Here is a 23,488-nt window from a genome sequence, read left to right on the forward strand (position 1 = left end):
AGGATAGCATCTTCAACAAATGGTGCTGGGAAAACTGGAAATCCATATGCAACAAAATGAAACTGAATCCCTTTCTCTCGCCATGCACAAAAGTTAACTCAAAGTGGATCAAGGAACTTGATATCAAATCAGAGACACGGCATCTGATAAAAGAAAAAGTTGGCTACGATCTACATACTGTGGGGTCGGGCTCCAAATTCCTTAATAGGACACCCATAGCACAAGAGTTAATAACTAGAATCAACAAATGGGACTTACTCAAACTAAAAAGTTTTTTCTCAGCAAAAGAAACAATAAGAGAGGTAAATAGGGAGCCTACATCCTGGGAACAAATCTTTACTCCTCACACTTCAGACAGAGCCCTAATATCCAGAATATACAAAGAACTCAAAAAATTAGACAATAAGATAACAAATAACCCAATCAACAAATGGGCCAAGGACCTGAACAGACATTTCTCAGAGGAGGACATACAATCAATCAACAAGTACATGAAAAAATGCTCACCATCTCTAGCAGTCAGAGAAATGCAAATCAAAACCACCCTAAGATACCATCTCACTCCAGTAAGATTGGCAGCCATTAGGAAGTCAAACAACAACAAGTGCTGGTGAGGATGTGGGGAAAAGGGTTCACTTGTACATTGCTGGTGGGACTGCAAATTGGTGCGGCCAATTTGGAAAGCAGTATGGAGATTTCTTGGAAAGCTGGGAATGGAACCACCATTTGACCCAGCTATTCCCCTTCTCCGTCTATTCCCTAAAGACCTAGAAAGAGCATACTACAGGGACACTGCTACATCCATGTTCATAGCAGCACAATTCACAATAGCAAGACTGTGGAACCAACCTAGATGCCCTTCAATAGACAAATGGATAAAAAAAAAAAATGTGGCATTTATACACAATGGAGTATTACTCTGCATTAAAAAATGACAAAATCATAGAATTTGCAGGGAAATGGATGGCATTAGAGCAGATTATGCTAAGTGAAGCTAGCCAATCCCTTAAAAACAAATGCCAAATGTCTTCTTTGATATAAGGAGAGTAACTAAGAACAGAGTAGGGACGAAGAGCATGAGAAGAAGATTAACATTAAACAGGGATGAGAGGTGGGAGGGAAAGGGAGAGAGAAGGGAAATTGCATGGAAATGGAAGGAGACTCTCAGGGGTATACAAAATTAGAGGAAGTGAGGGGAAAGGGGAAAAAATATAAGGGGGAGAAATGAATTACAGTAGAGGGGGTAGAGAGAGAAGAGGGGAGGGGAGGGGGGATAGTAGAGGATAGGAAAGGCAGCAGAGTACAACAGACACTAGTATGGCAATATGTAAATCAATGGATGTGTAACTGATGTGATTCTGCAATCTGTATACGGGGTAAAAATGGGAGTTCATATCCCACTTGAATCAAAGTGTGAAATATGATATATCAAGAACTATGTAATGTTTTGAACAACCAACAATAAAAATTAATTAAAAAAAATTCTGGAGTTCATTAAAATTAAGTTTCTGGATTAAAGACACTGACAAGAGATTGAGAAGATTTGCCACATCCTGGGAAAAAAAATGACATAACAAACAAAGTTCCATTATTCAAAATGTACCAAGAACTCAAAAGAGATTAAAACCTGACAAAAACAGACAAAAGATCTAAAGAGACACCTCACAAAAGATACAAATTTAGCAAATAAGCACTTGAAAAGATGCTCAATATCATGCATGAGTCATAGAGAATTTTAAAAGTAAAATGAGATTATCACACCTATCAGATAAAACTCAAAAAACTAACAACACCAAATGCTAGTGAGGATGTGGAGCAACAGGAAGTCTCATTGCTGCTAGCATTGCAAAATGGGTACAGCCACTTTGGAAAACAGTTTGGCAGTTTCTTGCAAACTAGGCTTCTCTTACCATACAATCCAGCAATTGCACTCTCTGATATTTACCCAAATTAGTTGAAAATATGTTCACACAAATCTACATATGCATGTTCATAGCATTTTTTATTCATAGTTCCCAAAACTTTGAGATTTTTTTTTAATGTTTGTGTGTGTGTGCTGTGTGTTGAACTCAGGGGTTCTCCACCACTGAGTCACATCTCAAGGCCTTTTTTATTTATTTATTTATTTATTTTGAGACAGTCTTTCTATGTTCCCCAGATTGGCTTTGAACTTGCAATCTTCCTGCCTCAGTCTCTCAGTTTGCTGGGATTTCAGGTGTCTACCACCACAGAATTGTCAAAACTTGAAAGTAACCAAGATGTCCTTAAGTAGGGAAATGGAAAAATAAACTGGTAAATCCATGCAATGGAACAGTATTCAGCACAAAAATAAATGAGCTGATATCACAGCATAAAAAGACACTGAGGAACCTCCAATGTGTATTACTAGATGAAAGAAACCTATCTGAAAAGGCTACATACTATGTGATACCAACCACTTGACATTCTGGAAAAGGAAAAACTGTGGAAATAAAAATATCCACAGTGGCCAGAGATTAGAGGGAGAGGGAGGTATGAATAGGCAGAACATAGAAGATTGCTAGGACAGTGCCACTACTCTATATGATATCATAATGGTGGATACATGGCATTATGCATTTATTCAAACCCATAGAATGTACATTCTGTAAACTATGGACTTTAGGTAATAATGATTTGTCTGTGCTAAATCATTGATTGTAACAAATTTATCACTCCAATGCAGGATATTGATACTGGAGTGGCTGTGTGTGTGCAGAGGCAAGGGTGTTTATGGGCATCCCAGTACCTTCTGCTCAGTTAAATTGTGGACCCAAAATTGCTCTAAAAAGCAATCTTTAAAAAAAAAAAGAAGAAGAAGAAAAACTAAATTCAAATTGAAGTTTTTCTAGGAATGCAAGGTTGGTTTAACATCAGGAAATATAGGTATGTCACTCACCAAAATAGATTAAAGGAAATTATCATGATTATTCCATAAATAAAATTAGGATTTTGACAACATTCAACAATTATTCCTGACACAAAACTTTTGGCAAAGTAGGAAAGAAGTGGGAACCAGCCACAGAGACTAAGAAGAAGGAAACAGAATTGTGTTATTTCATTGACATCAAGGGGGGAACGAAGCAAGAAAGCAAGGATTGTTAGTTACAGATGAAGTCAAGTCACGTGGCACAAAGCACTGCCCATATGATCTAGTAAGGCTTGAGTTACTGAGTTTTATAGTGAAAATTTATACCGAGGCCAAATACTAAAGTAAAACTTTGAATTTTACTGTGAGGACATCAAACCTTTATTTATCTCAATTGTTACCCAGAAAAATTCAAGGAAGTAATGACTGTGCATCTTAATTATTAATCCCAACTGCCCTTGAAGGAGATAATTAACATGCTGCTATTTAATTATTTGGGTCAAGCCTGGCTCAATGGCACATGCCTGTAATCCCAGCTATCCAAGAAAGTGAAGCAGGAGGATCACAAATTCTTTGACTCTTCCTCCTAACCAGGATTGTTGTATCAGGATGGGGTGAAACAGAAGAATCTGGCAATGCCAAGAAACTTCAGTTCAGTGGTTCTCACGCTTTAGCATGCACCAGAATCACCTGAAAGTTCTGTTATAACAGATTTGTAGTAGGGTGGTGGCACCTGCTAATAGTCCCAGCACTCAGGAGGCAAAGGCAGGAGGATTGCTAGTCCTCTGAATCACATTAATCTAGCTTCAACACTCCACAGTCCTAACAGATGTTTAAAGTTGAAACTTTATCCCATGGGCGATTGATTGGGTTTCTTCTATCAGGGGTCTTTGTAAACTTACATTCATGTCCCCACCAAAAGGCCTTGTTATATATTTAAGATGGCATATAAATTTTAAATAATGTGACTAAATAACTACAAAAGTCCAATATTTTGAATATTTACACCTTTTAAATAAGACTTCTGCTGGGCACAGTGGCACATACCTGTAATCCCAGCAGTTCAGGAGGCTGAGGCAGGAGGATTTCGAGTTCAAAGCCAGCCTCAGCAACTTAGCGAGGAACTATGCAACTCAGTGAGACCCTATCTCTAAATAAAATACAAAATAGGGCTAGGGATGTGGCTCAGTGGCCAAGTGTCCCTGAGTTCAATCCCTGGTATCCACCTCCCCCAAAATAAGACTCCTACATAATTCTTTTAGGTTTAAATAATATAATTTTTTAAACCATCCGTATTAAAATAAATGAACAAGTCAGAAAGTGTATTTTAGCAATCAATGTATGTAAAATATTTCAACAAATCTAAGGTGCCACTGATTGTAGAAGACACTATTGTTTTATGTACCTCTTTATTACTCAAGGTTCAAGAAGGAATGAGAAATAATTTCAATTGTTTCACTCAGAAGTTAATACAGGAACTTGATTGCTTGAAAACCAAAGAAGCAGCTGGGTGCAATGGTGCATGCCATAATCCCAGTGACTCGGAAGACAGGAGGATCATAAATTCAAGACCAGCCTCAGCAATTTAGTGAGATCCTGTCTCAAAAAAAAATAAGGGCTGGGGACGTAGCTCAGTGGTAAAGCATTGGCATCCTGGGTTCCATCCTCAGTTCCGCAAAAAAAAAGAAAAGAACACAGAAATAATTTTCAAAATTAGAATAAACTTGAAAACTTACGAAACAGTCATTTTCCTGGCAAGCTATAACTACATTGACAGAAGAAACTTTTAGTAGACAGCCAGCTTTTAATGACATAGTATCAGTAGTTTAGAATTTAAATCCTAATCACCAGGTTTAGGCAACTGTGTGAAAGAGCTTAATTAGGGTTCATGTCATGTGTCATTTACTTGTCATTTCAGATCCTCTTGACCTCACCTGGGCCTGAGATCTTTGGGAACTTGTTTCTATTGGGGATTGGGGGGAGATTGAAACCAGGGGCACTCTACCACTGAGGTATATCCCCAGCCTATTTTAGTTTTTATTTTGAAACAAGGTCTCACCAAGTTCCCAGACTAGCCTTGATCTTGTGATCTTCCTGCTTCATGTCCCAAGTCTGAGATTACAGGTGTGCCCCACCACACCTAGTCTGAAACTCGTTTCTCTTGTTTCTCTGCAGCAGCAACCAACACTATGTGAACTCACGCCAGCCCACATGGGCACAGCAGCAGCAGCCCCTGACCTCAGGCTGCACTGGGCACCTCTTCCTAAGCCCTGGGGCTTCCCTGTGGATGCCAGCACTTGACACTTCAGAGAACCCGTTCAACTCCCAGACAAACAACCTGGAAGCACAGCAAGTTCTTGCTGTCTGGAACCTTTCATGAGTGACAAGAGCCAGTGGCTAAATTCATCTCCCTTCTTGAATCGCACTTGACAACTAGCAGTGGCCAGCTCAGGCAGACAACCTCCAACGCCCCCCTCTGCTCTCCCTTATGTCAGCTTCCCCAGAAAGGTACTGCCTGAGAAAACAGCGCAGAAACTTCTCAGTGTTCTCCTTGTGGGGAACATAAGCCAAGAGGCTTGTTTCCAGGGGAGGTTCTCAGAAGCAGACCCTTGTACTAGGACTTCGAGTTGATTGTTTACCCAAGTTTGGCCCAAGTCCATCTCACAATGAGGTCCATGAGTGCATGAATCCACCCTGTGGTTATTTTCCTCCACCTTTTAATTTATTTTCCTCCACCTTTTAATATATATTTTGGATAGATGCACTTTATCATTTGGTAGAATTCACCTCAGTGGCTTCTGAACCTGTGAATTAAGAGTGATTATGGTATAAATGGCCAAGTGGAAACACTTGAAACTTACCACTATATCATGGAAAGCCCTGTAGAGAACTGTACCTATGCCAAAAACTTAAAAGGGTACATGATCATTTTCCCCCATCATATCCCCATTGATTTATCTCTGTCTCTAAAAATTTACATGTCTAAAGCAAGTGGATGTGGTAAATTAAAAAATTACCCCAAATTGTGAGTTAAGTAAACCTATTTTCTTTGTAAATTTCCCAGCCTTGGGTATTTTGTTATAGCAATAAAAATGGAGTTAAGTCAGGCCCCAAACAAACAGAGCCAATAGTGCTTATGGAGCTGGAGTAATGTCCTGTAGCTCCAGTGCACTGCCTGGTGAGAACCGTTTAGTTGCTGGGTTGTGGGGAACAGGGGAACCCAGGATGACTGTTGAAGAACTAAGTTGGGCAGAGTGGGGAACCTGGACTGCCTGTCAGCTGTAGTGTCTCTAGGGATACCAGTCTGGGAGAGACAGGAACAGAATTACCATATGTAGCAAATAAAAACACAGGGACACCTAACAAAATTGGAATTTGGATATACAGCAAAGAACTTCTGGATTTTTTTTTCTGGTACTCATGAATGCTAAGTATGTGCTCCACCATTGAGCTACACACCCAGCCCCAACAGTTAGCCTTTTAGTATAAGGAGGCACCATGAAACACTTGGTACATAGTTTACTGAAAATTATCTATTGTTTGCCAGAAACTCAAATGTAAATTAGCATCCCATATTTTATCTGACCTCCTTATGAATCACACTAATCTAGCTTCAACACTCTACAGTCAGTGAACTTGGGAAAGAAGGGATGGGAAGTGAGGGGAAGAGAGGCTGAGGAAAGGCGGGGAGTTACAAGGGGTAGTAGAAGGGGCTGGGAGCTGGAGGAATGAAAGAAGTGGTGGGAGAGGGTGGGGTTGGAGTGTGAGGGAGGCAGGGATGGTGGAGGAGAAGTGGGGGTAGAAGGATGTGCCAGGAGGGGGTGAAGGGCAGTGAGGGAAACAGAGGACACAAGTGAGAGAAGGGTAAGAAAGGGGTGGGCAACGTAAATCCTTGGAAAAGGCAAAGAGGTGTGGGATTTAAAGGCAGCTGGGAGCTTTCAGGAGGCTGTGGATAAAAATGGAGGAATCCAGGGTCAAGAGACCCTCTGCATATTCTTCCCAGCATTTATCTAAGGCCCCTAGTCCTCACCTGCCTGTGGGTGTGTGCGACACCAGGGTGAACAGAATGTGGCCAAGTGCCCCCTGGCTGCTGCAACCAAAACTGCAGTGAGAACACACCATTCCTAGGATCCCTTGTGTCCCGGATCCATTATTCTAAGACCTGAGAGGGCAGAAGGCAACACTTCCAGAAAGAGTATGCAAAAGAAGCTCAGGGAGTCGGGACTCTCCCAAGGACACAGCAAATGCAGGGTAGAGCCTGAGTCCCTTGGCCCACAACTGGTGATCGTCCATCAACACCTACTAACTTGATTTGCCTCCTTATGACCCCAACCATCCCTTCAGATTGTCCTAAAACCCACTCCTACTTAATTCCCAAGTCCTGCTACTGTTGACTGTGGGTCTTTCCCTAAAAGCCTTCTGTCTTCTGCTTTGTCATGAGCCAACCCAACCCTCACATCTGCCCCACCTGTGTGTAGCTTTCCACTATCACCATATACCGTTGTTTATGTAGGGCACTGCACAAGAACCCTAGACCTAAGGAGGTACCATTATCAGTGCAGGCATCTTTATTATCTTGAAAACAAATATTTGGAAATGTTTGTGTCTTGTGTTATCTCTTTGCTATTTGCAAAGCCCATATGATTTGTAGTATGTTGCAACTGTCTCCAGCAGGTGGCAGTAGAGTGTTTTGTTCCAACAGGGTTGATGGTTACCATTGCATCAGTTTGGAAATGGAAAGACCTTGCTTGTATCATCTAAAATAGCTGGTGCTTCTAAACAAGGAGCTGCTATTGCACCTGATAAAGACCATCTTTTTTTAACATTTTAAACATTTATTTTTTAGTTGTAGGTGGACACAATACCTTTATTTTATTTTTAAAAAAATATTTGTTCGGGCTGGGGATGTGGCTCAAGTGGTGGAGCGCTCGCCTGGCATGCACCACTTACAAACAAAAATGTCGTGTCCGCGGAAAACTAAAAAATAAATAAATAAATATTAAAATTCTCTCTCTCTCAAAAAAAATTTAAAAACTATTTATTCTTAAGTTTTAGGTGGACACAGTATCCTTATTTTACATTTATGTGGTGCTGAGGCTCAAACCCAATGCCTCACACATGCTAGGCAAGTGCGCTACCACTGAGCCACAACCCCAGCCCCTAAAAAACATCTTTTAAGGAAAACAATCCCCTTCCAGGGTCTGCATATCAGTTGTATTTGATATTTCATGTTGCAGTTCATATTTCCAGCTACTTGTTTTCTCTGCCAGACTGGAATTGTTAAATTCCAAATTTAAATCTACAAGTCTTTCCCTTGGCATGAATCACTATACATTAACTAATATCCAATTGCCATTAATCATCCATAAAGAATGTGAGTGGGTAGAAATCAGGATTATGCAATAATCAGTTTGTTATATTATTATAGCAATTGTCTATTATCATTTTAGAAATTTCATCAGTATAAAAATAAACTATTACTGAAACCTAATGACTTGTTACTTACATATTATTTTAAGATGTTGAAAATCTAAGATAAAGTAGTAATCCTATTGATATCTATCAAGAAGGAAAACTAATTAAGATCAGAAAATGGAAAGCAATTATAAAATCAATTGGATCATTGAAAATTTTTTTGAGAAAATAAGATGACAGAGGAAATTTTTCCCCCACATTTGCTATTCTGGCCAAACATAGCACAGATTCATTAATGACAGAACATACTCTACCTTCCACCTCGTGTAAACCAGGAAGGAACATTTTCAAGAAGTGCCTGGACAAGGGAGTGGGGGTAATGAAGAATTTCTTTATTTATTTATTTTTAGTTTGTGATGGGCCTTTATTTAATTATTTTATTTATTTATCTGTGGTGCTGAGAATCGAACCCAGTCCTCACCCCTGCTAGGCAAGTGCTCCCCCACTGAGCCACAACCCCAGCCAATTCAGATACCCAGCCATCTAATTCAAATATTAAACTCTTAAATTTTTAATATTAAACCTGAAAAAATTAAAAAATAAAGGTCCATTGACAACTAAAAAATATTATTTAAAAAGAAGTTTCACTTTAAAAAGAATGTTTAACCTCCAAGAAATGGTAAGAATAAGCATTTTATTTCATCTCAAAATATCCTGTAATTCATCCTTATTTTGAGCTCTGGAAGTGGAAAAAATACACAAAAGCTAAGGTGGGTGGTGAGTGGTGGGAGGATGGTGGGTGCTATGATTTCACTCTGAGATGTTTTCAGGACCAAGGATACTTTCAGCTGCTGCCACTGTCAGCCTGCTGTAGTAGATGAGAGTCCACATGCCCAGTGCCAGCACCCTCCCTGGGGCACACTGGGCCCTTTGTTGAGACAGATTTACAGCCCAACTTCACACTCAATTTAACCTAGCTTCTTTAAATCCCTTCTGCAGCTACTGGTCTTGAAGTCCTGTATGCTAATCTTGGCCTCAGAGTCTACAGCAACAATAGAGATGTCTCAGTCAATTCATGTTGCTATGACAAAATACCTGAGGCTGGGTCCTTTATAAAGAAACATAAAGGGCTGGGGCTATAGCTCAGTTGGTAGAGTGCTTGCCTCACATGCACAAGACCCTGGGTTCAAAACACGAAAGAAAAAAGAAATATAAAGAGATTTAGCCTGACCCAGTGGTGAACACCTGTAATCCCAACTACTCAGAAGGCTAAGGTAGGAGGATCACAAGTTTGAGGCCAGCCTGGACAACTTACTGAGACCCTGTCTCAAAAAAAATTATTTTTTAAGGGATAGGGACGTAGCTTCCCTAGCATGTGCAAGCCCCTGGGTTCAATCCCCAGTACTGGGAGGGAAAATGAAGAAGGGGGAAGAAGAAGAAAATAAGTTTTTTTTAAGACCCACATTCCAGTGAGTGGAAGGTTTAAACAGTATGGCACCAGTGTTCTGGCAAGGGCCCCGTTTTTTGTCAATGATAGAGAAGCAGAAAGGGAACCAGCCTCGCGCACGAGGGTCAAGCAGACAGAGTAGATTTTCTATGTAACAACCCACTCGGATGAGAACTAATCCAGTCAGATAAGGTCGAACCCTCTCCAGCATTAATCAGTCCAAGAGGGTGGAGCCCGCGTGACCTAGTTAACCTCCAGGAGGCCGGACCTGCCTCCAGGAGGCCAGACTGCCTCAACACTGCTACACTAGGAACCAGGCTTCCAGCCCAGGAAACTTGGGGGACGAACGGCATTCAAACTATAGAGGATGAGCAGCATAGTATTTGAAAATGAGAAGGTGAAGGTTGCAACTAGAATAGTGTGACACATCCAGAATAAAGATCGTGAATAATAATAATAATAATAATAATAATAGAAGAAGAAGGAAATGCATAGAGTAGATAAGAGGACGGAGGGAGGCAGTGAAGGGAAGATCCTGGGGATGAGATTGATCAAATTTTGTGCATGTATGAATCTGGCATAATGCATCTTATTATTATGCACAGTGGTGATGCTCTAATAAAAAAAAAAATTTAAGCCAGGCTCAGTGGCACACACCTGCAATCCTAGCATCTCAGGAGCCTGAGACAGGAGGATTGGGAGTTCAAAGTCAGCCTCAGCAAAAATGAGGCACTAAGCAAATCAGCAAGACCCTGTCTCTAAACAAAATACAAAACAAGGCTGGGGATGTGGCTCAGTGGCGGAGTACCCCTGCATTCAATTCCTGGCACCATAAATAAATTCACTTATTTTAAAAATGAAGATCCAATATAGTATATATCCAAAACATTTCAAAGGCAGAATCTCAAACAGATATTTGTGTACCATGTTGATAGTATCATTACTTAAAATAGCCAAAATGTTAAAACACCCAAATGTCCATTGACGGATGCATAGATAAACAAAATATGGTATATCCATTCAATGGAATGTTACTCAGTCTTTAAAAGGAAGGAAATTTTGACATATGCTACAATATGGATAAACTTTGAGAACAATATGCTAAATGAAATGAACCAGTTACAAAAGGACAAATACTATAAGATTCCACTTATGTGAGGGGTGTAGAGTAGTCAAATTCACAGAAACAAACTAGAAAATTGTAGTTGGTGGACATAGTTCATGTGTTGGAAATATAATCCCCAAACTTGTATATGAATGGAATTTGGAGGTGAGGCCTTTAAAAGGTAATTAGGGTGAGATGAAGTCATCAGGGTGGAGCCCCCTGATGGCATTAGTGGTTCTATAAGAGGAAGAAAGACGGTGGTGACTAGCACACCCACTCTGTCTCACACTGTGATCCCTCTGCCCCTTAAGATGCAGCAAAAAGGCCCTCCCCAAATATCAGTGCCATGGTCTTTGGCACTTCTCAGCCTCCAGAACCATGAACTAAATAAACTTCTCTTCTTTATAAATCACCTAGTCTATGGTATTAAGTTATAGCAACAGAAAACAGACTAAGACATCAGGGACTTAAGCAAGGGTGGATGAGAGAAAGGGGAGTTGTTTAATGAGTGTAGAGTTTCAGTTTTGCAAGATGGAAAGTTCTAGATGTTGGTTGCACAATAATTTGAATTTATTTAACACTACTGAAATATTTTTAAAATTAAGATATGCTTTGAGAAAGAAATATTGATGCTGCCAGTACAATCTGTGAAAACAAAAGAAAAAATTGGCACACAATATACATGATTCAGATTTTGGCAAGGTAATGACTAAAGTTCCAGAAGGAAATTCCACAATTCTGATAATATACGGAGAACAGTTAATGTAGAACATAACGACTGAAAGCAACTGATTATACATTACTAGGGCTTAATATTTTAAACGATCATTGTGATTATGAAATGCTTGATTAATGGAGTAGTTTCAAATAAGGCAAGAAATACTGAATATTTCTCAACTATTTGGGACACAAAGACTGTTTACAATCAGTTAAAAATTATTTCAAGAGCCTGGGGCAGTGGCACACACCTGTAATCCCAGCTACTCAGGCAGCTGAGGCAGGAGGGTCACATGTTCAAGACTAGGCTGGGCAACCTAGCGAAACCCTGTCTCAAAATTAATAAATAAAAAGGGCTGGAGTTGTAACTCAGTAGCCTCTGGGGTCAATCCCCTGTACTGAAAAAGAAAATTCTACTTTTTAAATATTTTTTATTGTAGTATATAGAATACTTTTTTTTTATATGTGGTGCTGCCGAGGATCGAACCCAGTGCCTCACACATGCTAGGCAAGTGCTCTGCCACTGAGCCCCAGCCCCAGCCCCCAAAAACTCTACATTTAAATGGTGTTTTAAGCAAAATTAATATTTTGAGCAAAATAACACCAGACCCCACATTAATACACCTAATGCTCTGACAAGCACCAACAGGGAAAGGAGAACAAGATCAGTGACATTTCAACAATTGTGGAGCCTGCATGATGTGTACTTCATTCTCTGTACATTGGCTTGTGTTTAAAAATTCCTAAAATAAAAATGTTTAAAATAGTACCTTAATGGCTACCACAAAATGGCCTCAGTTTTCCCCTGGCTCTTAGTAATTAATGACTTCATTACTAAAGTTTAATTACTAAAAAGTGATTATGAAATAATAAAGAATCTCTAGGTTCGTAGGGTGCCCAGGGTTCATTGTATAGCTGTGTGCAAACCCAAAAGTCCCAACCAAAATGTCTAGCATTAATAAAACATGTAGGAGACCATCAGTTTGGATTGAGGTCCGGCACTAAGTTCAGAAGACCAAACTACAATGGAGTCACTCATGCCAAAGTCCCATGCTACCAAGTGAAATTAAATTAGCTCATCTTCCAAGAAATCGGGAGAAACAAAGATAATAGACAACTCACCAAACAAGCCATTTTAGCCAGTCCAACAAGCCTCCTTTAACCTGTAGAAAAGAACAATTGTTTTGAAATGATTGATCTGCTTTTTACCTGCTGTTAATGCTTCTGTGTACAAAGTCAACCTCCTTTGCTCAGCTCATTAGAACACTCATTTTATTTTAAGGAATGAAGTCTTGCCGGATTTGAGAACAACAAATAAAGTCCATTAAGATCTCTAAGCTACATTTATTGTAATTTTTGTCTTTTGACACTAGTAATGGTCACTAGGTCCATTTTGGTTTGAGTTTTGGGGCTTAGAATAGGATTTCTGTTCAAACCAATGGCCCCCTATACATTTCATTTAATGCTAGGGCTTTTGGTAGGAATCTTGTGTTGCAGAGGGCTATTCAAGGAACACTGAGCTCCCTGTGAACCCAGAGATTATGTTTTTATAATCACTATTTCCTGTGATCACTACTTCCTGTATTGAGGAACTTCCTATCTGATAACCTGAAAGACTCTAAATGTTCCTAAAGGTTACCAGAGTCAAAATCCACCCCAACCATTGGTCTGCCTTCTCCATAAACCTCAGTCTCTAAAACTGTGAACTCCTGTGACGACCTCCAACTCCTCCACCTTCCACAGGGGCTTTGGAGAACCCAGATTCCTTCGAGGCAAGACTCCACTTTCCAGAGGCCCTAAGGTCCACCCTGCCCTCATCTGGATGCCCCCCCACGCACACAGACAGCCTGGGGCAGGAACCAGAGAAGCAGGAAGAGTAATTTAGGTGCTGAACAGGTTCTGGGAAGTGAGGCCTGATGGGAGGGACAGAGATTTGGCAAGATGAGGTCAGGGGAACTATGTGAGTGTCCACGGTGGCTGGGTGTCTCCCGTCAAAGAAAAATTGCACCAGATGAAGTTCAACAGGCAAGGGAGATGTTTTTCAAGATTGCCACAGAGGAGGGAAGATAAACTCAAGTCCACGGAAACAAAAGTGGGAGGGCTTTTGAAAGTTGGAAGAGCTAGTGGAAAAGTACTGGAGAAAGACCGAAGGAAGCTGGTCAACGGATGTGTCCAGGACTTAGAGTTATTCCTGAGGTTGCAAAAGTTTATCTCTCTGATTGAGCCAACTGTGCTTGCTCATTGTCCCTTATCAGAGTTAGGCTCCTAACTTCACACAAGACTGGGAGATAGGGGCCCGTCTCCTTTGATGATTATATTTCACAGACCTGGCTCCCAGGTCCTTAAGGAAGACAATTCTAGGTTGAAAAGTCAGCCAGGGGCCAGAAAACATTCACCTCCATTTCAAAGGGGGCAGAGAAAGAAATTGAAATGACAAGTTTTCTTAAGCAAGTGCTTGTCTTAATTCATTTTCTGTTGCTATCACTGAACACCACATACTAGCTAATTTATACATAATAGAGTTTTATTTATTTATATAGAGGTTGGGAAGTCCCAAGAACAGGCACCGGCATCTGGTGAGGCCCTTCTTGCTGCATCATAAGAGGCCGAGGTGGGGGGCTGGGGTTGTGGCCCGGTGGTAGAGCACTTGCCTAGCATGTGTGAGGCACTGGGTTCGATTCTCAGCACCACATATAAAGAAATGAATAAAATAAAGGTCCAAGGGCATCACATGGTGAAACAGAGCAGGTGCACTAGCTCAGGTCTCTTATTATGAGGTCACTAATGCCGTCACGGGTTCCCTACCCTGAAGACCTCATATTATCCCAATTACCTCTGACAGACCCCACCTTCAAATTCCATTCACACATGACTCTGTGGATTAGGTTTCCATCCAGCACATGAACTTCTGGGGGACACATTCAGACACAGCAGTGCTCTAAGCAACTGGAGGCCCTGAGTCAGGAAGACCTGTCTAAAATTTAGCCAAACCAAGAGGACTCTAAGACCCTCTTGGTCGCTGCCATCATGTTGACTTGATATCCCATCCATCTGTGGGTCCAGGATTCGCGGACTCTGCACGTGCCCAGTGCCCACCTGACCCACCTGGCACATGTGGATGTGTCTGACCCAGGCAGCAGCATCTCCAGGCAGCAGGAAGTGAGACAGGTCAGAAGACCTAGCTCAAGGTCTCTGTCCCCAACTCCAGCAGCCTACTGGGGCATCCATGTAGACACCCTCACCTGTTTAATGTCAGAGTGTCCACATGATTCTCTGTGTGTGTGTCCTCCAGTGCCAGCGTATTCCTCTCCCTGGTGTTTTTATTTTTTTTTTATTTCATTTTTTGCATTTTGGTATTAAGAACTGAATCCAAGGGGACTTTACCACTAAACAACATCCTCAGCCCTTTTAATTTTTTATTTTGAGATAGTGTCTAATTGCCTAGACTGATATTGAGTTTGTGATCCTCCTGCCTCAGCCTCCTGAGTTTCTGGGATTCCAGGCACGCATCGCCCCACCTGGCTACTTCATTTGTCGTTTATGTAATCATTAGGATGTAATTTTTTAAAGCTATTTTCAAAATTACACATATGATCTGGGGGTAGAGCTCAGGGATAGAGTGCATGAGGCCCCAGGCTCCATCCCTACCACCACAAAATACAGTATTAATAGTAACTTCACACGGTTGTCCACCCACACAGAAGCAAACTCTAAAATAACATGATAAAAATCAGTGATGGAGGAGCCACAGATTCGTACAAGTGGGGTTTATCGAAAGCCTCAATCACAGCTTTGTTGGGACAGAACCAGAAGGAACAGTGACACAAACCACCCACTGCTCTTAGCTCTGTCTGCATCATCCCTGGGAGAAAAGAAGGCATCAGAGCCGGCAGAAAGCTCACTTAGTTTGTCAGCCCACCCCTCAGCTCCCCATCCACAGACTTCCTCGGACAGCACCGCCTGCTTTCTCAGATCTTCACCCATGCTAGGATTTGTGCTGGCAAAGCAAGCCCTGTTTCATTCATTTAATAAACTCTCATTAAACACCCTCTGTGGTCATGTACCGTGCATCAGGTATCCCTCTTTCCCTCTAAGTTTGTCTCTGTGTCTACATTTACATCTGTCCCCATCTGGTTGTGTGTGTGTGTGTGTGTGTGTGTGTGTGTTTAGTCTGGGGCCTGGACCCCTGGGTCTGATTGAATTCACAATCCAGCTGGGCAGGGTGGCGCACACCTGTAATCCCAGCATCTCCAGAGGCTAAGACAGGAGGATAGTGAGTTCAAAGTCAGCCTCAGCAACGGTGAGGCACTAAGCAACTCAGTGAGACCCTGTCTCTAAATAAAATACAAAATAGGGCTGGAGATGTGGCTCAGTGGTTGAGCGCCCCCAAGTTCAATCCCTGGTACTCCCCACCCAAAAAAGAGGGTAGTTGAACTCTCGATCCTCTTGCTTCAGCCTCCTGAGCCACTGGGATTACAGGCATGTGCCACCGCACCTGACTCTTCTCTGTCTTCTTTCTCTCTTGTGCCTCTTTGTGTATTGATTGATTAATTGATTGATTCATCCATTCATTTATTCTGCAATATGACAGCCATCCCTGGAGGCCCCTGAGGAGGTCAAAGCCTGGTGGAGGAAACAGACACCAGCCCAGCCTAGTTTGATCGGGGCTGGGAGAGAGGGAGGTGTTGGAGGCCGAGGAGAGACGCTGAGCGGGGAGGTGAGGGTCAGAGATGGCCCCAGGGAGGGGATGATGTGTGCGTATCTCTAAATCTGGAGACGTGGCCCCAGGATTGGGAGCTATGTGTGTCTGATGTGCAGGAAGCGTGTGCTGGGGTAGGGGAAGAGAAGAAAAAGCAAGAGGCTATTCTCAGACTGGAGTAGAGTATGGGGAGGAGGGGAGGAAGAGACCACAAACCCCACCACTGTGCCCCACAGATTAAGTCTTACAGGCCCCTAGCTCCTTCCTTGGGACAGGAATCCAGGAATCCCTTCTTCCTTTAGCACCCAGGACTCATCCTGGCCAGGTCATGATTACCTAGGAGATCAGCCCACATAAGGGAGGGTGGGGTGGAGGAATCCTGGCCAGGCTGGGCAGCCAGGATGCCTGGGCTCATTAAGAAGAACCAGCCAGACAGCAAACCAAGCAGCAGGAGCTGTCCTGGGTGTCTCAGCGCAGATCCACACTCTGGCAATGGGGGTCCCCAGGGCCTTTCTGCTCTGCCTCTTAGGAACTGTGCTCTGTCGGACAGGTACTTCAACCTCAGAGCCCAATATAAGAAGGGTTTGGGGGCCTGTACCGCTGGGTCAGAGGAGGAGGGCTGCAGCCCAGACCTTGGGTCTGAGGAAGGGGGATTAGGGCCTGGACCCTGGGTCTGAGGGAGGAGAGTTGGGGCTGGACTCTTGGGTCTAAGGCAGGGAGGAGGCTGGAGGCTATGTTCACTTCATTTCTCTCTCTTCCTCTCTCTTCTTCCCCTTCTCAGTCATTTTCTCCAGTAACTATCTTCTCCATTGCTCCAGCCTTCCCTCTCCCTGCCCAACCCCACATTCAAGGGTATTTCTGGGGAGTCACCAGGGCCCTTTTCCAAACTCTCAGGGACCTTGGCCTCATCTCCAGGTTTCCTCTTCCCCTAACTGGTCTAGGACGGGGACATGTCATTTCAGAATGGCAATGGCTACAAAGAGAAAGTCAGAGAGGCAGGAGGAGGCTATTCCTTTCACACGTGTGTGTATCTGTGCATCTCTGGAGAGAGTGTGGGCTCTGTGCGTTGTCAGTGTGTCCTTGGGGTCTCTGAGCTTGTGTGTGTTTCTCTGTGCCAGATTTTGATGTCTGCATGTTTTTAAAAAATGCTTTTGTCACTGTTTATCTCTGAACTTCATTTTCTTTGTATAAGAGAGATGCATATAATTAGGTGTAACTGTGTCTCTGGGCATCTCTGATTTGTGGGTCTTTCTCCATATCTACACACACACACGTGTGTGTGTATATTTCTCTGTGTGCATCTGTTGCGTGTCTATATATCTTGGATCCCTAAATGATTTTAAACTGTATATTTTTATGGTCTCATTTTCAATAATCTCTAACTTTGCCTAATTGTAGTCTCTTGTTTTATTTGCATATATGTGATTCTCGGGTCTGTAGTTCTCTGTCTCTTGGTATGATTTCCTGCGCTTCTGAATCCCTCAAAACAATGTATACAAAATCATACTCCCAAGCCTGAGGTTCTGCGCCTTGGGCTGGAGTGTTTGTAATGGGCGTCCAGGTGAACACTGGTTTTGTGTGAGACTGTAGAACCCTGCATGGGTCCGTTCAGGCTATTCCATCTGTGTTTATGAGATGTGCATGGACCTGTGTCAAGTTCAGTTTGCATTTACCTCAGTGTTTAGTGTTCTGTGCGTGTGTTACTGGGCTGGCTGTGTGTGACATTATCACACCAAACTGCACCTCACTGGACTTAACTGGGGCACCTGTTTCCCGTCGGAAGTCTTTTAGTGCTACTGTATCTAATGTGCTTACTTGGGGAGGGATGGACAGAGGCAATGAATCACTTCCTCCTCCCTTATCTAAGTCTTAGAGGGCTTCCTGGATGAGGGTGGAGACCTGGAACAACTTGGAGGGAAAAACTGGAGGAAAAACTGCAGAGAGGCTCTGCGGTGACACAGACCCAACCGTGACTGGCTGCAATAACAGACCCTGTTCTCTCAGGGAATCGAGGCCCAGCTTCCTTTTGGGCGGAGGGGCCTGGCCATGTGTGGTCCCTGAGTCCCTAGGAAAGGCTTCTGCCCTGACCCTGCTGATCCCACCCCCTACTCCCCTCCTAGGTTCCGGAGCCCTGCAGTGCTACAGCTTTGAGCACACCTACACGGGGCCCTTTGACCTCAGTGACATGAAGTTCCCCAGTATCTCCTGTCCCCACGGATGCTCTGAGGTTGTCCTGTCTCTGGACACTGGTGAGGGCCTCACAGAGGCTAGAAAAGGAGAAGGGCGTGCAGAAGAAGAAAGGAAGAGGGGAGAGGAACGGGAATGAGAAATTAAAGAGAGAGAGGGGAGGGAAGGAGTGAGGAAAGAGGAAAGGAGGGGAAATTGCTAGCGAGGCAGCCAAGGATAGGGACAGGTGGAGAGAGGAGGGGAGAGAGAAAAGAGTGGACGGGGCACAAGAGAGAGATGGGTAGGGAGAAGGCAATGGAAAAGGTAGGAAAAGGAGGTGGGAAGGAGGGAGAGGAGAGGGAACGATTAGGTGGAGAAGAGGGGAAGGAGGGAGGGAGGAGCAGGGGAGAAGAGCTTGGCGGAGGTGGGGGAGAGGAGAGCTAGGAGAGAAGGAGGAGAGTTGAACTCAAGGCCCCTCCTCCTCGCGTCCCCAGGGTATCGCGCACCAGTGACCCTGGTTAAGAAGGGCTGCTGGACGGGACCCACGGCCGGCTCCATGCAGTCCAACCAAGACGCGCTGCCGCCGGACTTCTCGGTGGTGCGAGGCTGCGTGGGAGACTTTTGCAACAACCACCTCGTGACCCATGACGTCATCCCCAACCTGAGTCAAGGTGGAAAGCAGGGCGGGGCGGTCAGAGGCCGGGTGGGGCGTGGCCTCCGCTGAGCACCTGCCGCGGTCGCGCCCTTGGCCAGCCTCCCCTGTGGGCTCGGCGGGCACCCCCGTGCAGTGCGCAGCCGCGGTACCGAACCTGGGAACGACTGCCTGGATGCGCGTCTACTTTCTCTTGTTAGCACCTGACCCACCGAGGCTCAGCGGCACCGAGTGCTACGCCTGCGTGGGCGTCCACCCCGAGGATTGCTCTCCTGACAAGTCCCGACGGGTCCAGTGTCACCAGGACCAGAGCGTCTGTTTCCAGGGCAATGGCCGAATGACCACCGGTGAGGGGCTGGAAGGGGGCATGGACCTGGGCAAGGGATGTGGAGGCCAGGCGGGTCCCAGGGCAGAGACACAAGACGGGCCTGACAGGGAGACAGCCCCAATCTGCGGGAGGAGGCGTGGCCCTGGTCGAAGGAGAAAGCACTGAAGTTGTGGCACTGGCCATGGCCTCTAGGGTGGAGGCTCAGGTGCAACTGCCTCTCTGGTTCTGATCCCTCCCACTGCCCACCCCAGGCAATTTCTCAGTCCCTGTGTACATCAGAACCTGCCACCGGCCCTCCTGCACCACCATGGGCACCACCAGCCCCTGGACAGCCATTGACCTCCAGGGTGCCTGCTGTGAAGGGCATCTCTGCAACAGGGACTCCGTGACCCAGGCCTTCAACACCCCTACAGCTGCTGCTCCTCCCCGGGTACCCCACATCATGATCCTGGCCCTCCTAGCCCCTCTTCTGGTCAGTTCTCTGGGAGGACCCCTCTGGCTCTCCATATAGTTCCCACGCTCCCAGGGTGTTGGGCAGGGTACACACACCTCCTTCTCCTCACTGCTTCAGCCCGGCTGGAAAGTGATGTCAAAACAAGGGCAGCACCCCTGTCCCTCTGGCCATGACCATCCACCTCCCTCTCCCTCCTGCTTGCCTACCACCACCCTTCCCAGGGCTGGTTAGCCAGCCTGGAAGAAACTGGACCCAGTCACCAGCACCCCAAGAAACAGTCACACCCTGCCCCACCAGAGGAGCAATTCTGACAATAGCCATTACTACAGGAACCTGTGACAGTTTCCCAGGCTCTTCCTCTAGAACCCAGTCACAGTGCTAGGAAGGATCCATGATGCTGTCTCTGTTAATATCATCAGCAGCCCCACACAGTGGCTCATGGGAGTATCTGAAATCCCAGCTACTCTGGAGGCTGAGGCAGGAAGATCACAAGTTCTTGATCAGCCTCATCAATTTAGCAAAATCTTGTCTCAAATAAAAATTTAAAAGGGTCAGGGATATAGCTCAGAGCTAAAGTGCCCCTGGGTTCAATCCCCAGTATTGAAAAATTAAATTAAATGGCTGGGCATGGTGGTGCAAGCCTGTAATCCCAGCAGATCAGGAAGATGAGGCAGGAGGATTGCAAGTTCAAAGCCAGCCTCAGCAACTTAGCAAGGCCCTAAGCAACTTAGTGAGACCCTGACTTAAAATTTTAAAAATAATGGGCTGGGGATGTGGCTCAAGCGGTAGCCCGCTCGCCTGGCATGCATGCGGCCCGGGTTCGATCCTCAGCACCACATACAAACAAAGATGTTGTGTCCGCTGAGAACTAAAATAAATAAATATTTAAAAATTCAAAAAAAAATTTTAAATAAATAAATAAAACAAAAAGGGCTGGGGATGTGGCTCAGTAGTTAAGCAGTCCTGGGTTCAATCACTGGTACCAAAAAATAATAATAAAATTAATTGATTAATTAAATTTTTTAAAAAACTTTGTTGTCAGAGTTTGCAAAAACTAACATATGAAATTAGAAATCTGAACAGTGATTATCCACGGGGATTAGTGACTAGAAGAGGGAATACAGAGGTTCCTGGGGACTCAGTCATTGTATTATTTGATCTGAGAATTTATTGAGCTGTTTACTTATGATATGAGCTCTTTCTATATGTACATTATTTTCCACAAAAGGTTTAAGAGATTTAAAAAGTTTTCTTGGGGGACTGGGGACATGGCTCAGTGGTAGAGTGCTTGCCTAATATGTGTGTGGCCTTGGATTCAATCCCCAGCATCACCAAAAAGATAGATAGATAGATAGATAGATAGAAAGCTTTTTTGGTGCAGAAAAGGCAAATGAAGAAAGAGGCAAAGAGAAAAACAAAAAGCCTTTCTTAAAAATTATGTATTTAATTACAACTAAAGGAGCAAAGGGGTAAAGACTTCCAATAGTCAGTCATCTTCTCACATGAACTCTTAAATTTTAGGAAACACATTAAAGAAAAGAATTGGCAGGTCATGGTGCTGTAGGCCTGTAATCCCAGCTACTCAGGAGACTGATATAGGAGGATGGCAAGTTTAAAGCCAGCCTTTAACAATTTCAGCAATTTAACAAGGCCCTAAGTAACTCAGCAAGACCCTGCCTCAAAATAAAATATAAAAAGGGGCTGGGGGTGTGGCTCAGTGGTGAAGCAACTCTGGGTTCAATCCCCGGTACTAAAAACAAAAAAGAATTGACTAACAGATGCAGTGGTACCCAGGAGACTGCAATTTTGTTGTTTGTTTGTTTGTATCAGGGATGGAACTCAGGGGCGCTTAACTACCCAGCCTCTTTTCATGTTTTATTTTGAGACAGGGTCTCACTGAGTAGGTCCTTGTTAAATTGCTGAGGCTGGGTTTGAACTCATGATCTTCCTGCCTTGGCTTCCTGAGCCCCCCACTGGGATTACAGGCGTATACCACCATGCCTGGCTTGAGGATGGCAGGTTTAAGGTCAGCCTGGGAAACTTTGTGAGATCCTTTCTCAAAAGAAAAATTAAAAACAGCTGGGATATAATGCCCTGGTAAAGCACCCCAGGTCCAGTCCCCAATACCAAAAAAATAAAAGAAAGAAAGGGATTGACTAAAAGATCCAGAAGACATGGTCTGCATTTTGTTGATTGGTTTTGAATTACCCAGGGAATGTTTAATTTTTTATTATCTATTTTCCGATTGAAGTTAAACTTGCATACCATTCATTTTTGTCTACCCCATTCACATACATGTCTTGTCATCTTAATTTGTGGTCATCTATAGTCCTTTTTTGTACTACTCTTTCAGCAAATAATTACTGTTGTCTCATAATGTGCAGGAAATATTTGGTTTTGATGGAGCAAAGGAGACAGCAGAGAAAAAGCATGGATTCTATTGACAAAATTTTGATGTCTAGACACAAGGACCAACTAGGTATAGTGGTGCCTGCCTATACTTCTAGCCACTCAGGAGGCTGAGGCAGGAGGATCACAAGTTCAGGTTCATCCTCAGTAAATTATCGACACCCTGTCTCAAAATTTAAAAACATAATAATACGGGCTGGGGTTGTAGCATGTGTGAAGCACTAGGTTTGATCCTCAGCACCACATTAATCAATAAGTTAGCTAATTAATTTAAGTATTGTGTCCATCTACAATTGAAAATATTTTTTAAATTCTTTTTAGTTGTTGATAGACCTTTATTTATTTATACGAGGTGCTGAGAATCGAACCCAGTGCCTCACACATGCCAGGCAAGCACTGTACCACTGAGCCACAACTCCAGCCCCTACAACTGAAAATATTTTTTTAAAAACATAGTAATAAAACAAGACTGGGAGGTAGCTCAGTAGTAAAAAATAAAAATAAACAAACAAAAAACACCACAAGGGCCACGACCTACTACAATCCTTATATAAAACAATAAAAGGGAAAAAAGAAACAATACTAAAATAAATTAATAGATGAACATAGACATGAAAATATTTTTTAAAAAGGAAGGAAGGGGGAAGCCAAGGAAAAGAAATGTATCTGCTACAGCTTGCATTCCCATAACTGGTCACAAGGTCAACATTGATGTGTTTAATTTCCTTCTTCTATTATTCATCCCATGTTTCCTTTGCCCTCAGCTGGCTGGTGGTCTTTACTTAGTAAAATGACCCAAGAGTTCATTCCTACAAGGTCTGTCCCCTCCAAATCTCATGCTGAATGCTAATTCCCAGTGCAGTGTTTGGGGCCTTTGAGAGGCGATTAGGTCCTAAGGAGAACCTGAGGCCTTCTGGTGATAGTGGGTCATCACAGGACAAGGCCATCCCGTGTGCCTTGTGTCCTTGGCATGAACTGGCTTGCCTTTCTGTTTTCTGCCATGAATTGGAGCAGCCTCTGGCCCCTACCAGAAGCCAAGCAGGTGCTGATGCCATTCTCTTGGAACATTCGACAGAGGCTGTCATTTCAGATCCTCCTGATCTCACCCATGTCTGAGGCCTTTAGAAACTTGTTTCTATTTGGGGGTGGGGGAGGCACAGGGGACTGAACCCAGGAGTGCTCTACCACTGAGCTACAGCCCCAGCCCTT

At 43.7% G+C, this 23,488-nt stretch overlaps 1 protein-coding gene across 1 annotated transcript; it reads left to right on the plus strand.

Moving 5' to 3' along the window:
• The first annotated feature begins 16,762 nt into the window (after positions 1 to 16,762).
• On the plus strand, positions 16,763 to 19,927 carry Lypd5 (LY6/PLAUR domain containing 5). The gene is made up of 5 exons (XM_076837508.2): positions 16,763 to 16,820; positions 18,391 to 18,519; positions 18,931 to 19,107; positions 19,289 to 19,435; positions 19,668 to 19,927. Exons 1-5 carry the CDS (start codon positions 16,763 to 16,765, stop codon positions 19,925 to 19,927), a joined length of 771 nt encoding a protein of 256 aa, XP_076693623.2.
• The last annotated feature ends 3,561 nt before the right edge of the window (positions 19,928 to 23,488 follow it).

Source organism: Callospermophilus lateralis, chromosome 18, assembly GCF_048772815.1.
Source record: "Callospermophilus lateralis isolate mCalLat2 chromosome 18, mCalLat2.hap1, whole genome shotgun sequence".
Classification (NCBI taxonomy): domain Eukaryota; kingdom Metazoa; phylum Chordata; class Mammalia; order Rodentia; family Sciuridae; genus Callospermophilus; species Callospermophilus lateralis.